The 20718-nt window shown below is 37.3% G+C and overlaps 1 protein-coding gene across 1 annotated transcript in view; it reads right to left on the minus strand.

Moving 5' to 3' along the window:
• dner (delta/notch like EGF repeat containing) overlaps positions 1 to 20718 on the minus strand; it is a 174193-nt gene that overhangs the window by 42214 nt on the left and 111261 nt on the right. Inside the window, exons 5-6 of the mRNA XM_003218284.3 lie at positions 17633 to 17778; positions 1136 to 1289 (exon numbers count right to left, since the gene is read on the minus strand). Of these exons, the coding sequence (XP_003218332.2) occupies positions 1136 to 1289; positions 17633 to 17778 (300 nt within the window). The remainder of the gene's footprint in view (positions 1 to 1135; positions 1290 to 17632; positions 17779 to 20718) is intronic.

Below are 20718 nucleotides of genomic sequence, written 5' to 3' on the forward strand. Positions count from 1 at the left end.
GCATTTTGAGTTATTACTGGCTGCTACATTAGTCACTTGTGCAAAGGGGCAACACACTACTATTACTTTGATATTATTCTGAGTTTAATAAATATTATAGCATAGCATTAATAGCTGGCTGCCTGCCTTGGACACTTGAAATTGATATTCTGAGTATAATAGCATCCTTGGAAACTGGGCACAATCTGGCAGCTGCTACCTTTGACACACCAGCACAAAGGGCAACCCTACTTGGAAGAAAGTAGTTGGACTAGATGGCCCTTGAGGGTTCCCTCCAACTAGGATTCTATGAAAATGTAAATTAGTATTGGTTTCTATTAGTTAATATGAGAGACATTAAATAAGATAGTTGTAGCTTTTTTAAAAAGGTTTTCATTAAAAAAAATGAAAAATCCCTAAAATCAGTAGATGTATGAATATTTCTGAAAGTTGGGGAAAATTATCCCCTGCTATCTTGTGTCATTGGATAGAAAATTAAAGGAGATAGGTCTTGTAGTTGTTGTTTTTTAATGTTGTTTGACGATTCCCCAACAATCCATGGATAATCCCACAGTTTTGTAATGACCTTTGAAACCTTTTTAATGGATCGTAAATGCCTAATAAATATTCTTCAAATAAATGAACAAACAAATGAATGAATGCACAAAGCAGCTCCATACTTTGGTTTAGAACAGAACATTCATTCTCCAGAAACTACCCTTCCCTCTCACATCTCTATTAAAATAGCTAGATCAGATGTAGACCACCCAGCCATGTTTATAGGCCATATTCTTTCTTAGGATATTGCCTTACCTGTATCCCTACTCCAGGACCATCTTCATTAGTGTCTGCAAACTAATGTGCAACTATGATTTCTATACACATTTAAACATTGTACTTCTATTAGTTTTCTGTCAGATTTAAGGGATGCAGGTTCAGGTGTAGTTGGAAAATTTGTTGACATGGGGGCAGCTCCTTGTTGTAAGACTAGCACTGGCATAGCTGCTACAACTCAGAGCTGCTACAGGAGGAATAGCCATAAAACCAAACAGGAATTTGGTGCACCCACAGTAAGAGACACACCAGCCACACCAGCCAAAGCAAAAAAGGATGCAACACAGGGGTCCATGGGTCCATGCACAACCCAAAAACATACCAGGGAGGCAAGTGCAGGTGAAGCGGCTTCCATCGTGTCTTTCTATCACATCCAAGCAGGTTCCATTGTTCTGACATGTGTTACTTTGACAGGCATTGAATTCTTCACAGAGACCACCCAAATACTGATCTTCACAATCACAGAAAAATGTTGCCTAGAACAAAAAAAAACACACTACTATGAATCTTCAAAGCTTCCTTCTAAGCTGTGATCTTGATCAAGAAAAGAAGCATCCATAAGGTTAGAGAGTAGTCTAGCTGTGGCAAAGGACCAATTAAGAGGGTAACAAGATCTCTTGGGGGGAAGTGCCTTAAAATGCAGGTGCTTATGCAAGAAAAGCAGCTTCTGAACTTTGATTATGACCAATTTAGTATTTTACAGTCATTCATCTGAGATTAATTACATAACTTTTATAAAGAAAAAACACCCCATAAGCATAAATAGAGAATAGAATCTGAACTGAAATCTTAAAGATATTTTGATAATACTAGATGAAAAGAAAAACAATTATTTGGTTACAATTTAACATTTGTGCAACTCAATTCTTATGCACATTTACTCAGACACAATCCCTGTGAATTTCATGTAGGTTATTCCCAATAATGTAAAGATACATTATACATTATACATTATTCCCAATAATGTAAAGATACAGCCAAATTCAGTTGGTGACGTGACAAATCTGGGCCAAGATATCTTCCTATTTTAGATGGTGGGGCAAATGACCCCAGCCCTCAAGCCAACACATACGGTATACAATGTCAACCAAATTATTTTGGCAACTGAGATATTCTGGCAGGTATTTCTCCTTCTCTCTGGAAGCATCTCTCCTTCCTAATGGAAGGGCAGAGGACCTATTCAGATGCCAAAAAATGGCAGACTGCCAGAACAACAAACAAATATTGTTTTTACCTCAAATTCTTAGATCCAAAGAGAAAACTCAAACATTTTCTTCATTAAAAGTTTCATGAGTTCAGTTTGCAATGGGAGTTCTTTCCTCCTGAATGAGCTCTGTTTCATGTTACAAGATACCATGGAGATCTGTACTGAGTGCCATGGGAACACTAAATCCATGGTATGTTTTATGGCTGATTCATCCACAGCTGATCTATATTGAGAAAGTGTCCATACTGTTGGATCTTATTCTAGACAGAGGTTTAGCACCAGGAGAGCTGGCCTATGACCTAGAACAGCATAAACACCTGCTGCTTTCACAGCAGTGGATCCACTAGCTGCCGAGGGATGCCTGCATTTTATTTTCATTACATGTTATAATATCTGAAGTACACCTAAGAAACGCAGAAGAAAAAGAAAAATATCACAGTAATAAATACCAGCTTTAAAAAATAATTGGCACATCTTCCTTTTTCTGGCCACTGGCCTATTTTGGAGACTAATTAGTCATTGGTTTTTCACTTTCTGCTCTTTTGGCAGCAATTTGATAATTTTAGTAATTATTAGAAATACTGGAATGGGAGAACAGAAACAGAAGGTCACACAACCACTGCTTCGCTATCATAGCTTTTCAGTAAAACTGTTAAAAAAATCTTCACTTTATACATAACATAGTTAAATAAGTGGTGCTTGCTGCATCCAGACTTCATTGCAGAAATTCAAATCATATGAGTGTTCTATATTATAGTTTATTTCTCCACTTAAAATATTTGCTTTTTGAAGACAGACAGTAAGAGAAGGCCATTCTTCTCTGAAGTGCCAACTAAATGAGTCCCTTCGGGTGAGAAGGGCGGGATAGAAATATTGGAAATAAATAAATAAATAAATATTTTCCTATTCTAATAATTTTTCTGTATTTAATTTTCATTTCTTCCACTTAAATCAGAGAAGTAGGATATCTTGCCCTGGCCATGTGATTACATTCCACCACTCCTTACAGATTCCCCATCACTGACCTAAAAAATTCAGGCTTTCTCTCAAATGGGAAGAATTTTGCTTGTGCTATTCTCACCTTACTCAAATTTCTAGATGGGACTAATGCAAATCAACAAACCATTTCTCTTTCAATCCTTCTTTAAAGTGTTCTTTTAAACAGTATGTATTGGATGATCAATGCACAAAGTGTGCAAAACCTAATAAAATATAATCAGGTAGGGAAAAATAGCAATACGCAGAGGGCTGGATCTAGGGGAAATTAGACACAATAAATTTGTCTGGTTTCAATGGAGCTGAAATGAGATTAATTTCCTTTCAATCCAGCTACATTTCCTGGGATGCACTACATTTATAGAGGCACAGTCCATCTGGGAAGCTCTCTCAAATAAGGCATGCTGATGTGAATGAGAGACTGCAGAAACAATAATACTTCACTGCAGGGAAGTTTCTTAGTCAGTTTTGGCTTCTTTGCCTAGAGGCCAAAAACCTACTGGTTAATAGCACTGTTATGTTTAGGAGAAACTACTGGAGACATTTGACAGTTACATTCTGAATCCTGCAGATTAAAGCTATGATTAATGCTTTAACAACTTTTCTCTCTGATCGGGAACTCTTTCAGGTGTTCTCTTTTTGAAAAATCTGGGTTCTATATCACATGGAAAATCTACCTTGGGTATTCAAAGCTACAGAAACCATCTCTTTACATGAAGAATGGTAGTTCTCTCCCATGCTTCTTTCTAGTAGGAACATAATGAGATCAGAGACGGAGGAAGCAGAGCTGCTGTATTGGGTTCTCCTATCCACTCATGTTTAGGTCACACTCTTTCTGAACAGAGCTGATGATACATATGCAATTATATGCCACTGCTAAGTTAATGAAATCTACACCAGCAATAGCAGGCATCCCATTATTAGTCACTCTCAAATTTCATAGAGGTCCTTGCGAAAGTAGAGAAACCACAAGGATCTAAGGCCAGCAAACCACATTTCATAGAATCACAGAATTGTAAGAGACAACTAGAGCCATCCAGTACAGCCTGTTGCTGTACAGGAATGTACAATCAAAGCACTCCTGACAGATGGCCATTCAGTCTCTGTTCAAAACCTTTAAAGAAGGAAACTCCATCACCCCCTGAAGCAGCATATTCCACTGTTGAATAGCTCTAGCTCTCAGGAAGTCCTTCCTAATGTTTAAATGGAATATCTTTTCCTGCAGGTTGAACCCATTGCTCTGTGTCCTAATCTCTGAAGCAGCAGAAAAAAAGCCTGCCTCATCTTCAATACGACACCCCTTCAAACATTTAAGCAAATATTTAACCTTATTTTCTCCAGATGCATATACCCAGCTCCCTTCATAGGGTATGGCTTCCAAAATGCTTACTGCTTTTACCTCCTATGGGCGTGTTCCAGTTTGTCAATATCTTTTTTGAAACAATGTTTACTGTAATATAGTTGCTGTCTTTCTTCATCTATTACTCATTTGTTTATTCACGGGCCAGGCAAGAGAGAGGGTACCACATTTGAGCCAAATGACTACAACTCTTCGTTATTTTCCTGGAAACTCTGCAGGGATTGGCAACTTATGGCTCAAAGATAGCTTTCGTTGGTTTATAACCCCTAATATTCTTCCCTGGAGCCAATGTGATCATCATGCTGAAAGATTACATTGCTATTTTTTTTAAACTGGGAAAACACCTTATTAGGAATTGCAAGGTTTTACTGCTGGAGGATCTTGAGATTCCTAGAGGGGGGTTCACTCTAGAAATCTATAGGCTTTCACTATGATTGAAGGAAGTTGACCATAGAGATATACAGGTGGAGTTAGAGATTTCTAAAGAGAACATTTTGACTCAATCAGGGAAGAATAAAATCTGCAAAACTCAAAACTGCAAATGTAGAGGGCCAATTGCACTAATTTTCACTGGGATCTAGTCCTTGAATTCCTATGTCTTATTTCCTTCCTGGTGATTCAGTACAACCCAAACATTCTTGCTAGTCTTTCCGGCTCTACTTTATTTCATTTCTTCAGGTTTATGGCTATGCCATCTACTATTTCTTCTGTTTCTTGCTTCCCTGTAGCCTTTTGTAATATCCCTCCTCCTTAAGTGAAACAGAATATCTATTCCTTAGAATAATTAAGCCAGTGGTGTTGAACCTTTGGCCCTCCAGAAGTTTGGGACTTCCAGAAGCCCTGGCCAGCTTGTCCAATACTCAGGAAGTCTGGGAGCTGAAGTCCAAAACACCTGGGAAACCAAAGGGTGTACACCACTGAATTAGACCATTCTTTTCCTATCAAGAGGAGATCGCCAACAATTATCTTGCTAAAATACCAATACACAAATATTCAATACATTAAACACTACTTCATCTAAAAAGTGACTTTCCAAACTGGCAATGGTCTTTGATGCTTTTGCCAAGCAGGTGGCTAGATTTGGCAAAGATCCCATCAAGAAATATAGAAGAAATTTTTGGTTCCTTTATTTTTCTATATTAATTTAATCAAAGTCATAAGAAGCAATACAGTAAAACAACCCATTATCATTTATAAGACTGAAAATCAAATATGACCACCTAAGACTCAATTGAGTGGGATGGAACATCAATACAAATAACATTTATTGGATGACCTCATGCATTTAAACGTAAATGGAGCTAAGCTTGAATTTTAACTTTCTTCAATAGCAACAACATTACATTTTAGAAGTATTGGTTTTGTTGTATATTTATGTTTGTTTAGGGCTCTCTGCCTTGAATGTATTGGAAGTTTTTTGTTGACTTATTGGGGGAGGGGGACAAAGAACTTAGAAACTTCTTATATATCTAATCCTTCAACAATTTCACTTTTTGCATACATGTTCCTACTGGGAAGTTTAGAATAAAAGGTACTAGTACTTTGATTCAGGGCAAAGAAGCTCCTGAAACCTGGAGTCAGTATCTAGATCCAGATACGAACACCTCAAGGACTCTACTATGTTTAAAACTGATTCATCTTACTAGAGAGATAGCAAGCAGCTTTGAATCAAAAGCTCATACAGAGCTCCTTCTGTAGGTGTAAAACTTCAGAGGCGCTCAGATCTGACATTTCGAATCAGGCACCTATCCAATCTGAGCAATTCCAGCAACAGAACTAGACTCTATTTCAAGGGAAAGATAATAGCAGCAATAATATAATACCATGGAAATATTGATGAACTCTGTGCTTAATGTCCAGAACTATCAAATACCTGAAAAACTAATACAAGTGTTTAATCCTCTTTGCTAATGTGAACAACTAGGATAACTTTATGCCTGAATGCCATAGGATGTTTATCTAGCACACGTTTACTCCTTGTTTCCTGACCTGCATTTTGACTGGTGAGGATAGCTTCTGCTTTGTTTAGATTTATCCCATTTTATTATCACTAAAATACGAAGTGTATAACTGAGAAAGTGGCATGGCTAAAAATAGGGCTTTACAGCAGAGTCTGCTGATGGAAATAAAAGGGAAGATACTGTCCTCTTGTCACATAGAGAAGGCAGGGGGACTATCATCTAACACTGGTGATAGGTTAGTGTCCTCCATTGCAAAATACAAGCTTGTGGCTGCAAGACAACACTTGAGGACTACACAGTACTGTCCCACCTCACAAAAGGAACAGCAGAAGCTAAGCTGAAACAGAACAGCCAGGGGTTACCACATCTGCTTTGAACATCTACTACCTGAGATGTCAATTCATTGGATCCTCCCTGACTGAACATATCCTGAACAGAACAATTCTTTGCATTCAAAGACATGGCTGTGTTAAACATAGACATGCATGCTGAAGTAAGTATCACAAACTTAAATTGTCCACACTCTCATTAAAGAATAAAACTAAAACTGAAGTGGATCTAAATATAACACGTATCACTGATGTTCCTTTACTTACTCTTTGCCTAACTGTGCACTAAATTATGATAAGATGGTCCAATAGCCAACTAAAGGCCAGCTAAACAACAAGAGTTTGTAATTGTGTTCACAAAGGCTACAATTCTATCACTTACATGGGAGTAAGATCCATTGAACTCAACGGGACACTTCCAAGTAGCCATGTATTGTACTTTTGTGTATTATATCAATGCTACTTCATCTTCACTACATCTGTATAGCACATGAACTCGTTGTAACTGAAGCTACGGATTACAGCAAATACAGTATATCAGAGAATAGCAAAGAAGACATCACAGATCGATACATCACTCTAGCTTAAAACCCCACCCTGACAATCTTCCTTGCAAGGCAATGATGGCACTTTTGTTGAAAGATCATCCATGGTAACAATTTACTATAAAATGGAAAGAACAATTTGTTCTTAAGAAAATATTGGCAATGAAGCATGTCTCAACACTTCCAGAGTGGAAATCAGACAGATAATAGTATTGGGATTCAGACAAGTTATTAAGCAGAGATGATTAGGTAGGTACCATTAGTTATTATTAGTATGCCATTGTCATTTTTCTCTCATCACAGAGTTACATTTTGGGTGACATGCACTCATTCATCTGAAGAGTACAAGACAAAGGATTGTCATAATTCCTATCAACATGTCACCTGAACAGCTTCTTACAAATAGCTGGGTATTTATAAATCTTTTAGATATAGGAACCACTATCCTTTATATCTTTTTTAAGCAGACACAGAGGATCTACTTGATGGAATATTTTTGGGTTAGAAGTAAAATAGGTGTGCTATTCAGCTGTAGGAAAACAGAAACAAATAATCTAGTTTTTTTTGGTATAAGATTTCATGGATATCTGTTTCAGGAGATGTACTGTATACACTTGTGTATCAGTTGACCTCATGTATAAGTTGAGGACAGGTTTTGGGGCCAATATTAGGGATTTTGATATGACCCATGGACAAGTCTTAAAGAGGGAAAAGCACAACATCACTGTAGCAAGCTAGCTTCCTCTGGTTGCCACCCAGGTATTCAAAATGACTAGAGATGATGCCATGGCATCTTTTAGGTCCTTCAAGGATGAGATAAGCTTTTACTGCTTGCCACTCCACTCAAAGAATGAAATGTTTCCTTTTTATAAGAGTTAAGGTACAGCACTTATATTGACCTGTGGATAAGCTGACCCAGATTTTTGGCTCAATTTTGACTTTAAAAAAACTAGACTTATATATGATTTTATGGGGTGAGTCTGAAAAGGGGAGACTCTAAATGTGACCTCCCCACTCCTCAAGTACAGAGGCCCTAACATAGGAAAGAACAACCTCAACATAAAGTTCATTTCAATCTTGGGCTTCTGTGAGACCTACTTCACACCCTCCCAGTTCCACATTCACCGCAAAAATGAACTTGAGTGCTTTAGCCACTGAACATATTATGCCTGCTTATTATTTCCAAAGCAGTCATTTTGCATAGATATATTTTATCTTATTAGCATAAATGTGTTCTGCTGATTGCGAGCAACGGAAAGTGGAGTGAATGTTTGGCAAATACTACTCTGAACAGTTGTTCACTTTTGAAGTAATTAATACTATTCACCTTTGTCACCACAAATCAGGTTTCAAGAAGATAAATGGCTTTCAGCTGACATCTCTGCTGATGCTCCCTTTACATCTGCCTGAAGCTGAAAACAGTAATTAATTTCAAGGTCTTGACATGGGATTGTCAGTAGCGGAACAGAGTCAAGGCCTTATGGGTTCTGCACTAGGGATATTTTTCTACAAAAACAGTTCCCCTCCAAAACTAACAATAGTAGCAATAGTCTTCCAATACCCTGCAAGCATTTAAATGCAGTTTTTAAAACTCCCATTTCTCTACCAGAACTACATGTTCTATTAAATTTACTGATGTCATGAAATAGAGTTAATATCTTGTAGAGTACTTCTTGAGAAAGTGATGCCTAGTTTTGGCCGAACATTATGACCTGAATTTCTGCTCCAAACTGGTCAGAATGAGTTGTTGGAGGCTTTCATGGCCAGAATCACTGGGTTGCTGTGAATTTTCCAGGCTCTCTGGAAGTTTCACCCACATCTATGGCAGGCATCATCAGAGGTTGTGAGGTCTGTTAGAAACTATGCAAGTGGGGTTTATATATCTGTGGAATGTCCAGGGTGGGAGAAAGAACTCTTTGCTGTTCGAGGCAAGCATGAATGTTTCTTGTCTGGAATTTCCCCTTTTTTAGTGTTGTAATTTATTTACTGTCCTGATTTTTGAGTTTTTTTAATACTGGTAGCCATATTTTGTTCATTTTCATGGTTTCCTCCTTTTGGTTGTGGATACCAATGGCCTCTCTGTGTAGTCTGATATGATGGTTGTTAGAAATAAAAAATCAGGGCCAGCTAACACCTCCCAACAAAGGATTCTCTCAGACAGGAAGCAGGTAGTCTTTGAAGGTGCAAGGCTTTTCAATGCTAATCAAGGCGGTCAATTGCAACATTCACTCTTGACTCAAACAAACATAGGCATACAGCCTGGAAAACGCACAGCAACCTAGTTAGAATGACTTTGTTGACACCATAAAAGATAACCAGAATAATTTATTACAGTACTTTTTATTTGATGCTTCTGATGATATTTTAAAATAATTCACTACTACTTATTTACAGAGTATCTTCAAGTCATTTCTAATTTATGGCAACCATGACCTATCATCAAGTTTTGCTTGGCAAGGTTTGTTCAGAGGGGATACACCATTGCCCTCCTCTGAGGCTGAGAGACTGCAATTTGCCTCCCAAAGCTACAAGGGGCAAATGGGGATTTGAACCCTGGTCTCCTAAAGTTCTGCTCCAATACTCAAACAACTATATCACACTAGCCCTAATTCAGTGTAACTTTTACTTAATGCTTAGATTGAGCAAACATCTCCTCCCCCCAGTTGTTTCATGCTTAGGGCGACCCTAAGTCTAAAATTTAGAACAAGTGCCGGGTAAATGACCTTGGAGGGCCACATCTGGACCGCAGCCCTTAGTTTGGGGACCTTTGATCTATAGGCATGAGGGAGTAATTGACACCAAACTGATTTGAGTTGTAGACCCCCCAAAAAGAGCAGTGGCAAGTGATGGTTTCCATGTCTGTATGTTAGTGACCTTTTGCGAGGCTGTTATGGGTGACAATGGAAGCTGCAAGGGGAAATTTTCAACCCTTCGCCCTAAAGCAGGCCATACCAGTACAGCCAACATGACTAGAAATGTTGTCACATCATAATTTCCATATGATTATGAGAGCTGTCTGCATTTTTAAGGTAAGTAGGGGTCTTGGAAGATTGCTGAGGCACAACTATTGCATTTCAAATTGCTTTTAGCCAACTGTATTTCCGATTTTTCACCTTTTTTAGTGTGCTACTCATTATTTACTTTACTAAAATGATATAGCGCCAAGGGTAAACTGAACTGTGACCAGTACATTATTATACCTTTGCACCAAGATGGTAAAGATCATAAACATATAAATCATCTTTGTGATGGCAGTGGAAGCACCAGCTACAGTGATCAATGCTGTCTTTGTGGCAAACTGTCATAATTTTTTTTCTTTTCAAAATAAGCTTTTGGATAATAGAAGGTGAGACTGTACAAACACAAGGGATTAAATTGAAGAGCAAACCTTAGACCGTGCCAGAAATCTTACATTTTTAAAAGCTTTAATTTGAAATAGCCTGACACTATGGCTTATTCACCTTAAGCATATAATTTTGCCCACAGGTTGCAGTTATCTATAGGTGAGCCATTTATGAACAGCTTTCACCCCAGGTGAAGAAAACAGTAGCAAAATGCTATCATGCCTAATTAAACTTGCATTTCCCACAGGCCAACTGATTAAACTGTAGCATTTACAGGAGTCATTTTTTTTGGCTTAAGTTCCATCCATGTAATTATTAGACTAAAGATTTTAGTACAAGGCAGAAATTATTTTGGGTAACATTACCAAGGAAAAAGATTCTCACCAAATTAAATGTCCAACACAAGCTTTTAAAATGTTAAATGGGCAGATCTAGTAACTGACTGAAGAAAAATATTTACAGAAATTGTAATCTTTGAACAAGTATGTTTAAATGCATGAGCTATAATAATACAGTATAGTCTCTACATTTTAGGTTTCACTTTCGCACAGAGCTTTCCAAAGTGTGTGTAGCAACACATTAGTATGTCAGCTTCAGTGTGTAGGTGTGTCATGCAAATGGAACAAGTAATGACAAAAATTCTTGGAAATATGTTATTATCTTAAACATCATATATTTTTAAAACTATAAATGAAAGATTTTCATGAGATATGTTGCGTTCCCATACATTTTGTTATCACAATTTATGTATGTATCTGTATGTTTTATAAGGGGTTGGTTTAATCTGAATTACTGTGTCATGAAATGATGCATATCTAAAAAGTGTCCTCCAACATGAAATGTCTGGAAAGCTCTGCTTTAGCAAGTATTATTATTTATGGGTTAGGAGCCTCCGGTGGCCTAGGGGATAAAAGCCTCATGACTTGAAGGTTGGGTTGCTGACCTGAAAGCTGCCAGGTTCGAATCCCACCCGGGGAGAGCGTGGATGAGCTCCCTTTATCAGCTCCAGCTCCATGCGGGGACATGAGAGAAGCCTCCCACAAGGATGGTAAAACATCAAAACATTCGGGCGTCCCCTGGGCAACGTCCTTGCAGACGGCCAATTCTCTCACTCCAGAAGCAACTGCTTCGTGCTCCTGACACGAAAAAAAAATTTATGGGTTTGATTCAAATGTTCTCTCTAGGAATCTCTAAGTTGTCCAGCATGACTCCAGAATGAAGTTAACCACAGAGTTGTGCTGAAGGATTTAGATACTCCTAGAAAAAACCCTTCTCTAGGCATTTGTAAGTCCTCCAGTATTGTCAGTTTCCAATGCACTGAAGGACCTAGATTCTTAAAAAGATGCTCTCATGTTGTTATCTTTTTTCTATTTGTTATGGTGGTCCTGTCCCCCTATTCCCAGTAAATGAGGATTGGCCATAATTGTTTAAAGATTATAATAAAGATGTTTTGAAATCACTAGGTATTTCTAAATAATAATAATAATAATAATAAATATATACTATTAGATTTATATAGTTTAGTTTCTTAAGTATCACCCTCTCTGTATATATATGAATCATTAAATTTGTCAGCTTGATTAGTTTCAATGGCCAAAAAGAGGTGGTTTAATTTTATCCCTGGCACCTTGTCTTGCCAATGAGATATGGATTTAATCAAATAATTTGGCACTAGAAATTATGATGAGATCCTATGCTTGCTTACATAAGTCCCATGAATGAATTCAATTAATTCCCAGGTAACGGTGTATGTGACTCTTAGCAGATGCAATCTCACAAACATGTAAAGAATAAGACCAGATTGAAATTTTCAAATCCGAAGTGACACATGTCCTTGTAAATGCCATATGATGAATCTGACACTGTTTTCTATGCTTTTTAATCCAAAAACTCACCAATTTTATATACTCATCATTCAATTCACTAATAAATGTTGACACTAAAGACTAAATAACCGCTAAAAATCTAACACATACAATCCTGATGGCAAGGTCACTGTAAAAAAAGCAGAAGTCCACAATCTCCTGCTGTGCCAGGAATTCTGCTTGAACTCCTCCATTTGACAGGAGCAGTAATGAAAGCACCTTTATTCTCGTCTACTGAGCGAAGGAAACCTGATGGCACAGAAAATTTATCTGACTTGATTAAGGCCTATCAACTAGTTCAGTGCTTTGAACTGTGAATTGTCTGGGAGCAAAAATAGGTCTGACTGAAGCACACAAAACAGTACCCAGCAAATGTAACATGTGATTACTACCCTCGAAGAAACAAAATGCAAATATTTGAGTACCAATCATGTTTTCTGCAGCTACTATGAAAGGAGTGGTGAATTTCCTTCAAAGTAACTTCGAAAATATGTAAACAGGTCATGAAACCCTTGGGTCAACAGGTTCAACAAATCAGAGCTCTGAAATTACAGAATCATTGAATCCCTAAAAGAAATATCATCAAGAAGCATCCACAAGTCCTACCTCAGGTAGATTTTACAGATGCGATGGAACATACACTGAATCATCTTTCCTTTCCCTCTGTTTAAAACAGGGGTCCCCAAACTAAGGCCCGGGGGCCGGATGCGGCCCTCCAAGGTCATTTACCTGGCCCCCGCCCTCATTTATAATATAATATTTTATATCAGTTTTAATAATATAGTATATTGTATATACATATGATATTGATAATAATATTATCATTTTATACAATATAATACTAATAATAATACCATATAATAATATTAATTATGTTATATATTACATATAATATTACAGTATAGTGGTATAGTTCAATATAGTAATATATAATGCTAATATTGTGCTATGCTAATTATATACTAGCTGTGCCCGGCCACGCGTTGCTGTGGCGAAGTATGGTGGTATGAGAAATAAAGTATTGAGGAATTGGTGGTAGTTAAGGTAAAGGGTCCCCTGGGCTGAGTGGGTTGCTTAGAAGACCAAGTGAGCAGAGCTTAGCCTTCTAACTGGCAGCAATTGGATAAAAACAATTATTCCTCTCCCTCTAATTAGGACTTTATTTTTCTTTTCTTTTTGTTGTATCAACCTAGAGGCATGGATGATGGGTTGTGCTGTCAATTTTCGAGGTTGTGGGGTGTTTACTTTTGTTGTTTTGTCCGCTGCCGTGATGCCATCACTCTTTTATATATATAGATAGATAGAGTTCCCTTTGGGCTGAGAAGGGTGGGATATAAATGTAGTAAATGAATAAATAAATAATTTTGGACTTAGGCTCGCCCAAAGTCTGAAATGACTTGAAGACACACAACAACAACAACAACAATCCTAATTAACCTGACTAAATCATTGGCCAGAAGCAGGCTCACACTTCCTATTGAAATCCTGATAGGTTTGGGTTTGTTAAAATTATTTTCATTTTTAAATATTGTATTGGTCTTTCATTGTTGTTGTTGTTTTCCACTACAAATAAGATATGTGCAGTGTGCATAGGAATTTGTTCTGTTTTTGTTTTTTTCAAATGATAATTCGGCCCCTCAACAGTCTGAAGGATTGTGGACCGGCCCTCGGCTTAAAAAGTTTGAGGACCCCTGGTTTAAAACATAATAGATTTTATATTCATTCCAAGAAAATTGTTCCAGTGCCTGAAGGTCTGCGTTATCCTTTATGCAATATGCTGCATGTGTTAGAAATCTAACGCTATCTATTTTGTTCTATGAACAAAACTTGATATCTGTGAAAAATAGCAGTGTAGTCCTAAAAGGGTGAGGGTGCAAAGTGGTGGGTAATCCACCACTTTCAGAGCTCTGCTAGTTCACACTTGCACTGGTGCAAGTGGGAGGTGGGTGCATAGGAGGTGCTGTCCATCTACCATGTCCTACATTTATATATCTATTCAAAACTAGTATTATTACACCTTATTGGTTATAAATAGTGATGGAAATTATACTAGCTCTAGACCAGTGTAGAAGTTACCTACAATATGGCCTTTTCAATGAGGTAATACCAGCTACACCCCATGGAAGATTTTCACCCAGACAGCATTCCACTGTCATAGCTGTGACCAGTAAGTGGACATAGATATCCTACACCATTGGAGATTATCTTCACCAGTGAAGGAATGGTTAGAGCAGGGGTCCCCAAACTTTTTAAGCAGAGGGCCGGTCCACAATCCTTCAGACTGTTGAGGGGCCGAATTATTATTTGGAAAAAAAAATACAAACAAATTCCTGTGCATTCTGCACATGTCTTATTTGTAGTGCAACAACAACAACAACGAAAGAACAATACAAATACAATATTTAAAAATGAAAACAATTTTAACCAACATAAACCTATTAGGATTTCAATGGAAAGTGTGGGCCTGCTACTGGCCAATGAGATAGTCAAGTTAATTAGGATTGTTGTTGTTGTTGTGTGCCTTCAAGTCATGTCAGACTTTGGCTGAGCCTAAGTCTAAAATTAATTATTTACTGCATTTATTTACTACATTTATATCCCACCCTTCTCACCTCGAAGGGGACTCAGAGCAGCTGTATATACATACAATATATTATATTATTAGCATAACACAATATTATATATTACTATATTGAACTATACCACTATACTATTATATAATATCTAATATATAATTAATATTATTATATGGTATTACTATTAGTATTATATTGTATAACATAAGATTATTATCAATATTATATGTATATACAATATATTATATTATTAACACTGATATAAAAATATTATATTATAAAACTGAGGGTGGGGGCCAGGTAAATGACCTTGGAGGGCCGCATCCGGCCCCCGGGCCTTAGTTTGGGGACCCCTGGGTTAGAGCTTTGCATGCCTGCAATTACTCATTGATAATTCACATATAACCCACTGGGATAGGAGTGGACAACTGCAGAGGAGGCAGAAGTGACTTTCAACCCTTCCACCCCAAAATGCCACATAAAAAACAAAAGTTAACTGATCCCTTAAAATTTTTGAAACACGTTTTGGGGCTAAACTTTCACCTAACCCCTCTATGATTGCAAAACATGATGGTTTCCCCCAAAGCCCTCCAACACACCATGAAAACTTAACAGGTTCTTTTGAAAAATCACACAAAAACTGCACAAAGTATTTTGTATGCAAATCTGATTTACAAGTTTAACAAAAGCAATCAAGTTTGCTTCCCTCTCAACTACCCCCTTTGGTTGGTAACTGGGTAGACAGGCCAGGGACTTTTTGTCCTTAGAAAAATCCACTAATGCAGTGGTTCTCAACCCTACAACTCCCAGAAATCCCAGCCAGTTTACCAGCTGTTAGGATTTCTGGATGTCAAAGGCCAAAACATCTGGGGACCCACAGGTTGATAACCACTGCACTAATGTATGTCACATTTTCCAACAGGAATATTTCTGTGTGCTCTTGATCCTTTCTAGTCAGTTCCTCTGATTTGTTATGAGTTTTCCAGGCTGTATGGCCATGTTCCAGAAGCATTCTCTCCTGATGATTCACCCACATCTATGGCAGGCATCCTCAGAGGTTGTGAGCTATGCCTCACAACCTCTGAGGATGGCTGCCATAGATATGGGTGAAAAGTCAGGAGAGAATGCTTCTGGAACATGGCCATACAGCCCAGAAAACTCACAACAACCCAGGGATTCTGGTCATGAAAGCCTTCAACAAAATAATTTCTCTGATGTTAAGATTTCTCTGTAAGCTTTTAAAATAAGCGAGTGAAATTAATAATGAGGATTTGTTAATAATAATGAAATCGGATGCACACTTAATTAGGATTTAGGTCCCATTTAAACTGTCATTATAATGCAGATTGAACTTGACTGTGTGGCAGTGTAGACTCATATAATCCAGTTTAATGCAGTTCAATCTGCATTGTATGGCAATATAGATGGGGCCTAAGCCTAGTGAACATACTGATTCTTATGTCTCAGAAAACATAAACAGGGGCTGTAACTATCTCAGTTGGTTTCTATAGAACTGTAGAGAAGATACTTATATGTTCTTTTGCATCTGACCTTTTACTTATAGATTCCTTCAAAAATGCAGACTACACTTGCATATTTCAAATTAATAAAGCATTTTTCTATGAATACTGAAATATAATTGCTGACATATTATTTACTAAAATAGCCACCTCTAATTGAGGGCAATTTGTTTCACACAATATTTTCAGAGTCAGCTGGAACCAGAAACAAATGGAGGGCCCCCATAATACCTGAACGATTTGTTATCCAGCAATGTATTCTATTATGTTAACACAAAAGTACATCTTGTTCAGCAAAGGTCACCAGAAATGAGGATTAAAAATTCCTCAGCAGATTTTATTTTGTCTTGATGAGAGCAAGCGGGGGATTCAAGGTGACTAGCCTATTAATTGATTCTTGAATACCCTTTACAAATTGCCTCAGTTCTTTTTGTTCCTGCTGTGGATTAGTTTTAATTACCAGTTTATTTGCTACCTTTTCCCGTTTTTTAAAGTTTAACTGTTTTTTAAAAAAAAAATCAGGTAGAACAGGGAAGCATCATACAAGTCAGAAAATACAATGGTACTATGCCTTAGCCCTAACATCAACACAGAATTTCATATGAAATTGCACAATAAATCAGGAGCCTATTAGAGAGTAATGCATAATGTCGCAACTCGTGGCCAGTTCCTTCATATCAGGCATATAAAACTTTTGAATAAACATTCCAACGATACACGTTCCTAAGTTCAATTAAGTCTTCTTTGCTGAGATGGTACTGAGAACCAGCCAAGGCATTACAACGTATCCAAGGAACCTTACATTCCAGGAGCGGTACCACTAACATGTCACTTCCACTAATGAGAGATGGAGCCTAATTCTAATTTCAGAGCCTGTGCCAACAGAGGGGGTTCAGTTTACCTCTGGCCAAGGTCAGAGCTGTCAAAATCCTGCAGACAGCAGCTGATTTTCTCCAATATCTACTGTCTGTGTGGCTGACTTTCAGTGGCTCCCACAAAGACATCCACTATCTGCTGCCTGTCAGCAAGTGTCTGACTCCTGTGTCCCTTTGAGTGTCACATGGCCAAGACAGGACAAAGAACCGCTCAAGTGCAAACACAAGGGTTTCTTCTTACCTCAGATGGTTTTGTGATGCATTTTCCTTTCCCTGAACACTGAAGGTCATCTGATTCGCTTCCCCCAGGCAAGCACGTGCTGACTTTTACTATTACCGTCAAGCGTAAAGCCACAATGCATTTGGCAATGGAATCATTCACAAAACCTGAAAAAAGAGAATATTGTTATTATTGATATAATTAAGGGTTTGGGTCTTTTTTTGTAAGCTGTACTTTGTTTAAACTTGTTCACTCCCATGAGTTGTGTGCTGAAAGAAAGACTGGATATAAACAAAATACAGTGATACCCTGAGTCAAGAGTTTAATTAGTTGAGTGATTGAGCTCTTAAATCTCTCTTATCTCAAAGCAATATTCCCATTGAAATGCTATTAATCAATTCTGGACCCTTGAGCCCTCACACATGCCCCCCAACATGGGGGCCCCTGTTCAGAAGATTCCACCTCACTTCCTGTCCCTGTGATAACTGAATTTTGAAAAATGTGGTTTGTTGTCGAAACAAGGATTGATGATAAAGCTTTAGTGGAGATACTTTTTTCCCATGATAACTCTTTCAGGAGTGAATTTCCTTTCCAAGGGGTAGAGTTCTCTCACTTCCTGTTATCTCACCCCCATTCTTAACTATAAGTACAATGTTTGTATCTTGTGGACTGCCTGTATATGAAACACAAATGAATTTTGTGTTTCAATTTGGGCTCCATTTCCATGATATATCTCATTATGTATGTAAGTGAATTAAAATATAGGCATTCAAAAATAACTTTTAAAAATTAAATCCAAAACACTTCTGGTGCCAAGCATTTTGATTAAGGGATACTTAACCTGTACTATCTGTTGCATTTTGCAGTTCATGACACTGCAACTTATAGTTGTTAAGAATTGCTGTTGCACAACTGTAATAACACACATACACTTGCCACCCAGATAGCAAACAGCAGCAGACTGAGAAAAACAGTCATCGTGCTTTTCCAGAACATTTTTTCTTTGTTCCTCATCCCTTCCTCTCCCAACATTGTCATGTATACTAAATATTTAGAAAACGCCAAGTGAAAAATTTGCAATTCTGGTGTTCATGCTGTTTCTTTCTCACCTCAAGCTATAACCTATTTGCAACATAACAGTTTGAATTGCTGAATAACATTGAAATACATATGAGATTATGATTTCTCTCAGACCAAACAGCCAGAACATTAAGGAAACAAAGATAGTATTTTATGCAAATTACTGTGATTATGGAGAAGGATATATAAACTGAACTCTTTTTTTATGAGGCAACAGAATAAAAAAAGATATTAATCCTAATACCATCATTTCTCTCCAGACAGAAAAAGACAATGCCCTTATAGTAAATAGAGCTAAATTGGAATCCTATATTCTTAGTGTTTTGCAATGAGAAGAGGACTTGAATTTTTATTAGACACAGCATATTTTTGAAATGACATGGTTTCAGTTTCTAGAGAAATGTTGCTACACATCTGGAACATTGTAGTTTTGTAAGATTAATAATTTCAGCCGTAAGCAGTGAAGATGAAATGGAGAAGAAGAGAGCAATATACCTCATCTTGAGTTCATGAGTGTGTAGGTGGGATATACATGTAATTATAACAAAAATAATATAGAAATCTTAGGGATGTAGAATGAAATAGATGGAAGTCATGTGCATCCGTCTATAAGAGCGAGGTCAGTACACCTTGCCAACACAGGAGGCTTTCTCTACCACTATTGTACAACTGTTCTGGCTTTTCCTGCTTCACAGATTCTCTTGTAATAAGAAAAAATGGATTGAAATAAGTGGTGGAGAAATAAAAGAGGATTACAAACTAAAGATAATGACATGTGGTCCCCATGCAATTTTCCATTAATGAGACAGGGCAATGGAAACATAATAGAGTATTCATGGTTCACACATGCAATTGCACAAAAGTCAACCATGATGTGCACTGATGATTGGAAAATATAGTTCTACCTTGCTTACATTGGGGTAGCTGCACAATGAATGTCATAACATGGGGATAATTGCACAACAGAAGTCAAAATGGGGTATTACACTGTATTATCAATGATCCACATCCTGGCAATATCTAGATAATGGTGCTCCCTGAAGAAATCTTAACTGTTCATACATGCTGGTTGGAAAACCAATGCGAAACATTTTCCCAACCCAAACTAAAGAGTCAACATCTCCTTTGAACAAATCTTGCTAAGAATACCCCTTAGAGGGTCATCTTAAGAGTCAACGTCCATTGGAAATGGCATAAAAACAAACAACAACAAATTTACAATTAAAAATAACTGCTAAATCTCCTTCCTCTCACTTCTACAGGGCTATTTGTCCTCCACAAATGTTGGAAATGAGATATTCACCAACTTTCAGGTAAATAAGCAGTTTCTAAGAATCTTCAAATTGTTAAGGAGGTCAGGAATTAGTTGGTTCAATTTTTTAAGTGGAAAAAATCTTCCCACATCAACTAAGCTTTGGAGGAGAACCTTCCTTCAGTCCAACCACTCTCACAGGCATGTTGGGTAGAAATGCAACAGAGGGTCTTTAGGTGATCTTGATACTATAATTTCCTTTCAAGAGAGGCTAGGTGGCCCACATCTTTGATCATCAAGCAGACTTTTTTTGTAGCATTATGTTCCATTATGACAGCATTTGTGGAACTGACAAGGGTTTAAATAGGATGATGCACTATTTCAAAGTGGTTTTAATTTAAATATGTTTGAAATTGCCTTTTTAAAGTTATTGGTATTTTATTACATTTTAATGTAATTTATTTTTTAAACTGTCTTGCTATTCAATTCAAAGTGGAAAAAGAAAGAGATAAATAAAGTGACTCATAATCGCCACAATCAGCTGGTCTCTTTGCTGCATTTGTTATCTGTATTCCTTACCTACCAGCCTTCCAATATTGTATAATTCCAGTATTTGTTTTTTCTGTCTTCTCATGATCTCTTCCTTCTACAATGTAATGGTGTAATGTGGATAGTATTTTAAAAAGGATTGTTACTTCTACAGATTTTGTTGTTGTTGTTGTTGTTGTTGTTGTTGTTGTTGTTGTTGTTGTTGTTTTAAAAAAAGCTGGATTTA

Source organism: Anolis carolinensis, chromosome 3 (genome assembly GCF_035594765.1).
Source record: "Anolis carolinensis isolate JA03-04 chromosome 3, rAnoCar3.1.pri, whole genome shotgun sequence".
Taxonomy (NCBI): Eukaryota; Metazoa; Chordata; class Lepidosauria; order Squamata; family Dactyloidae; genus Anolis; species Anolis carolinensis.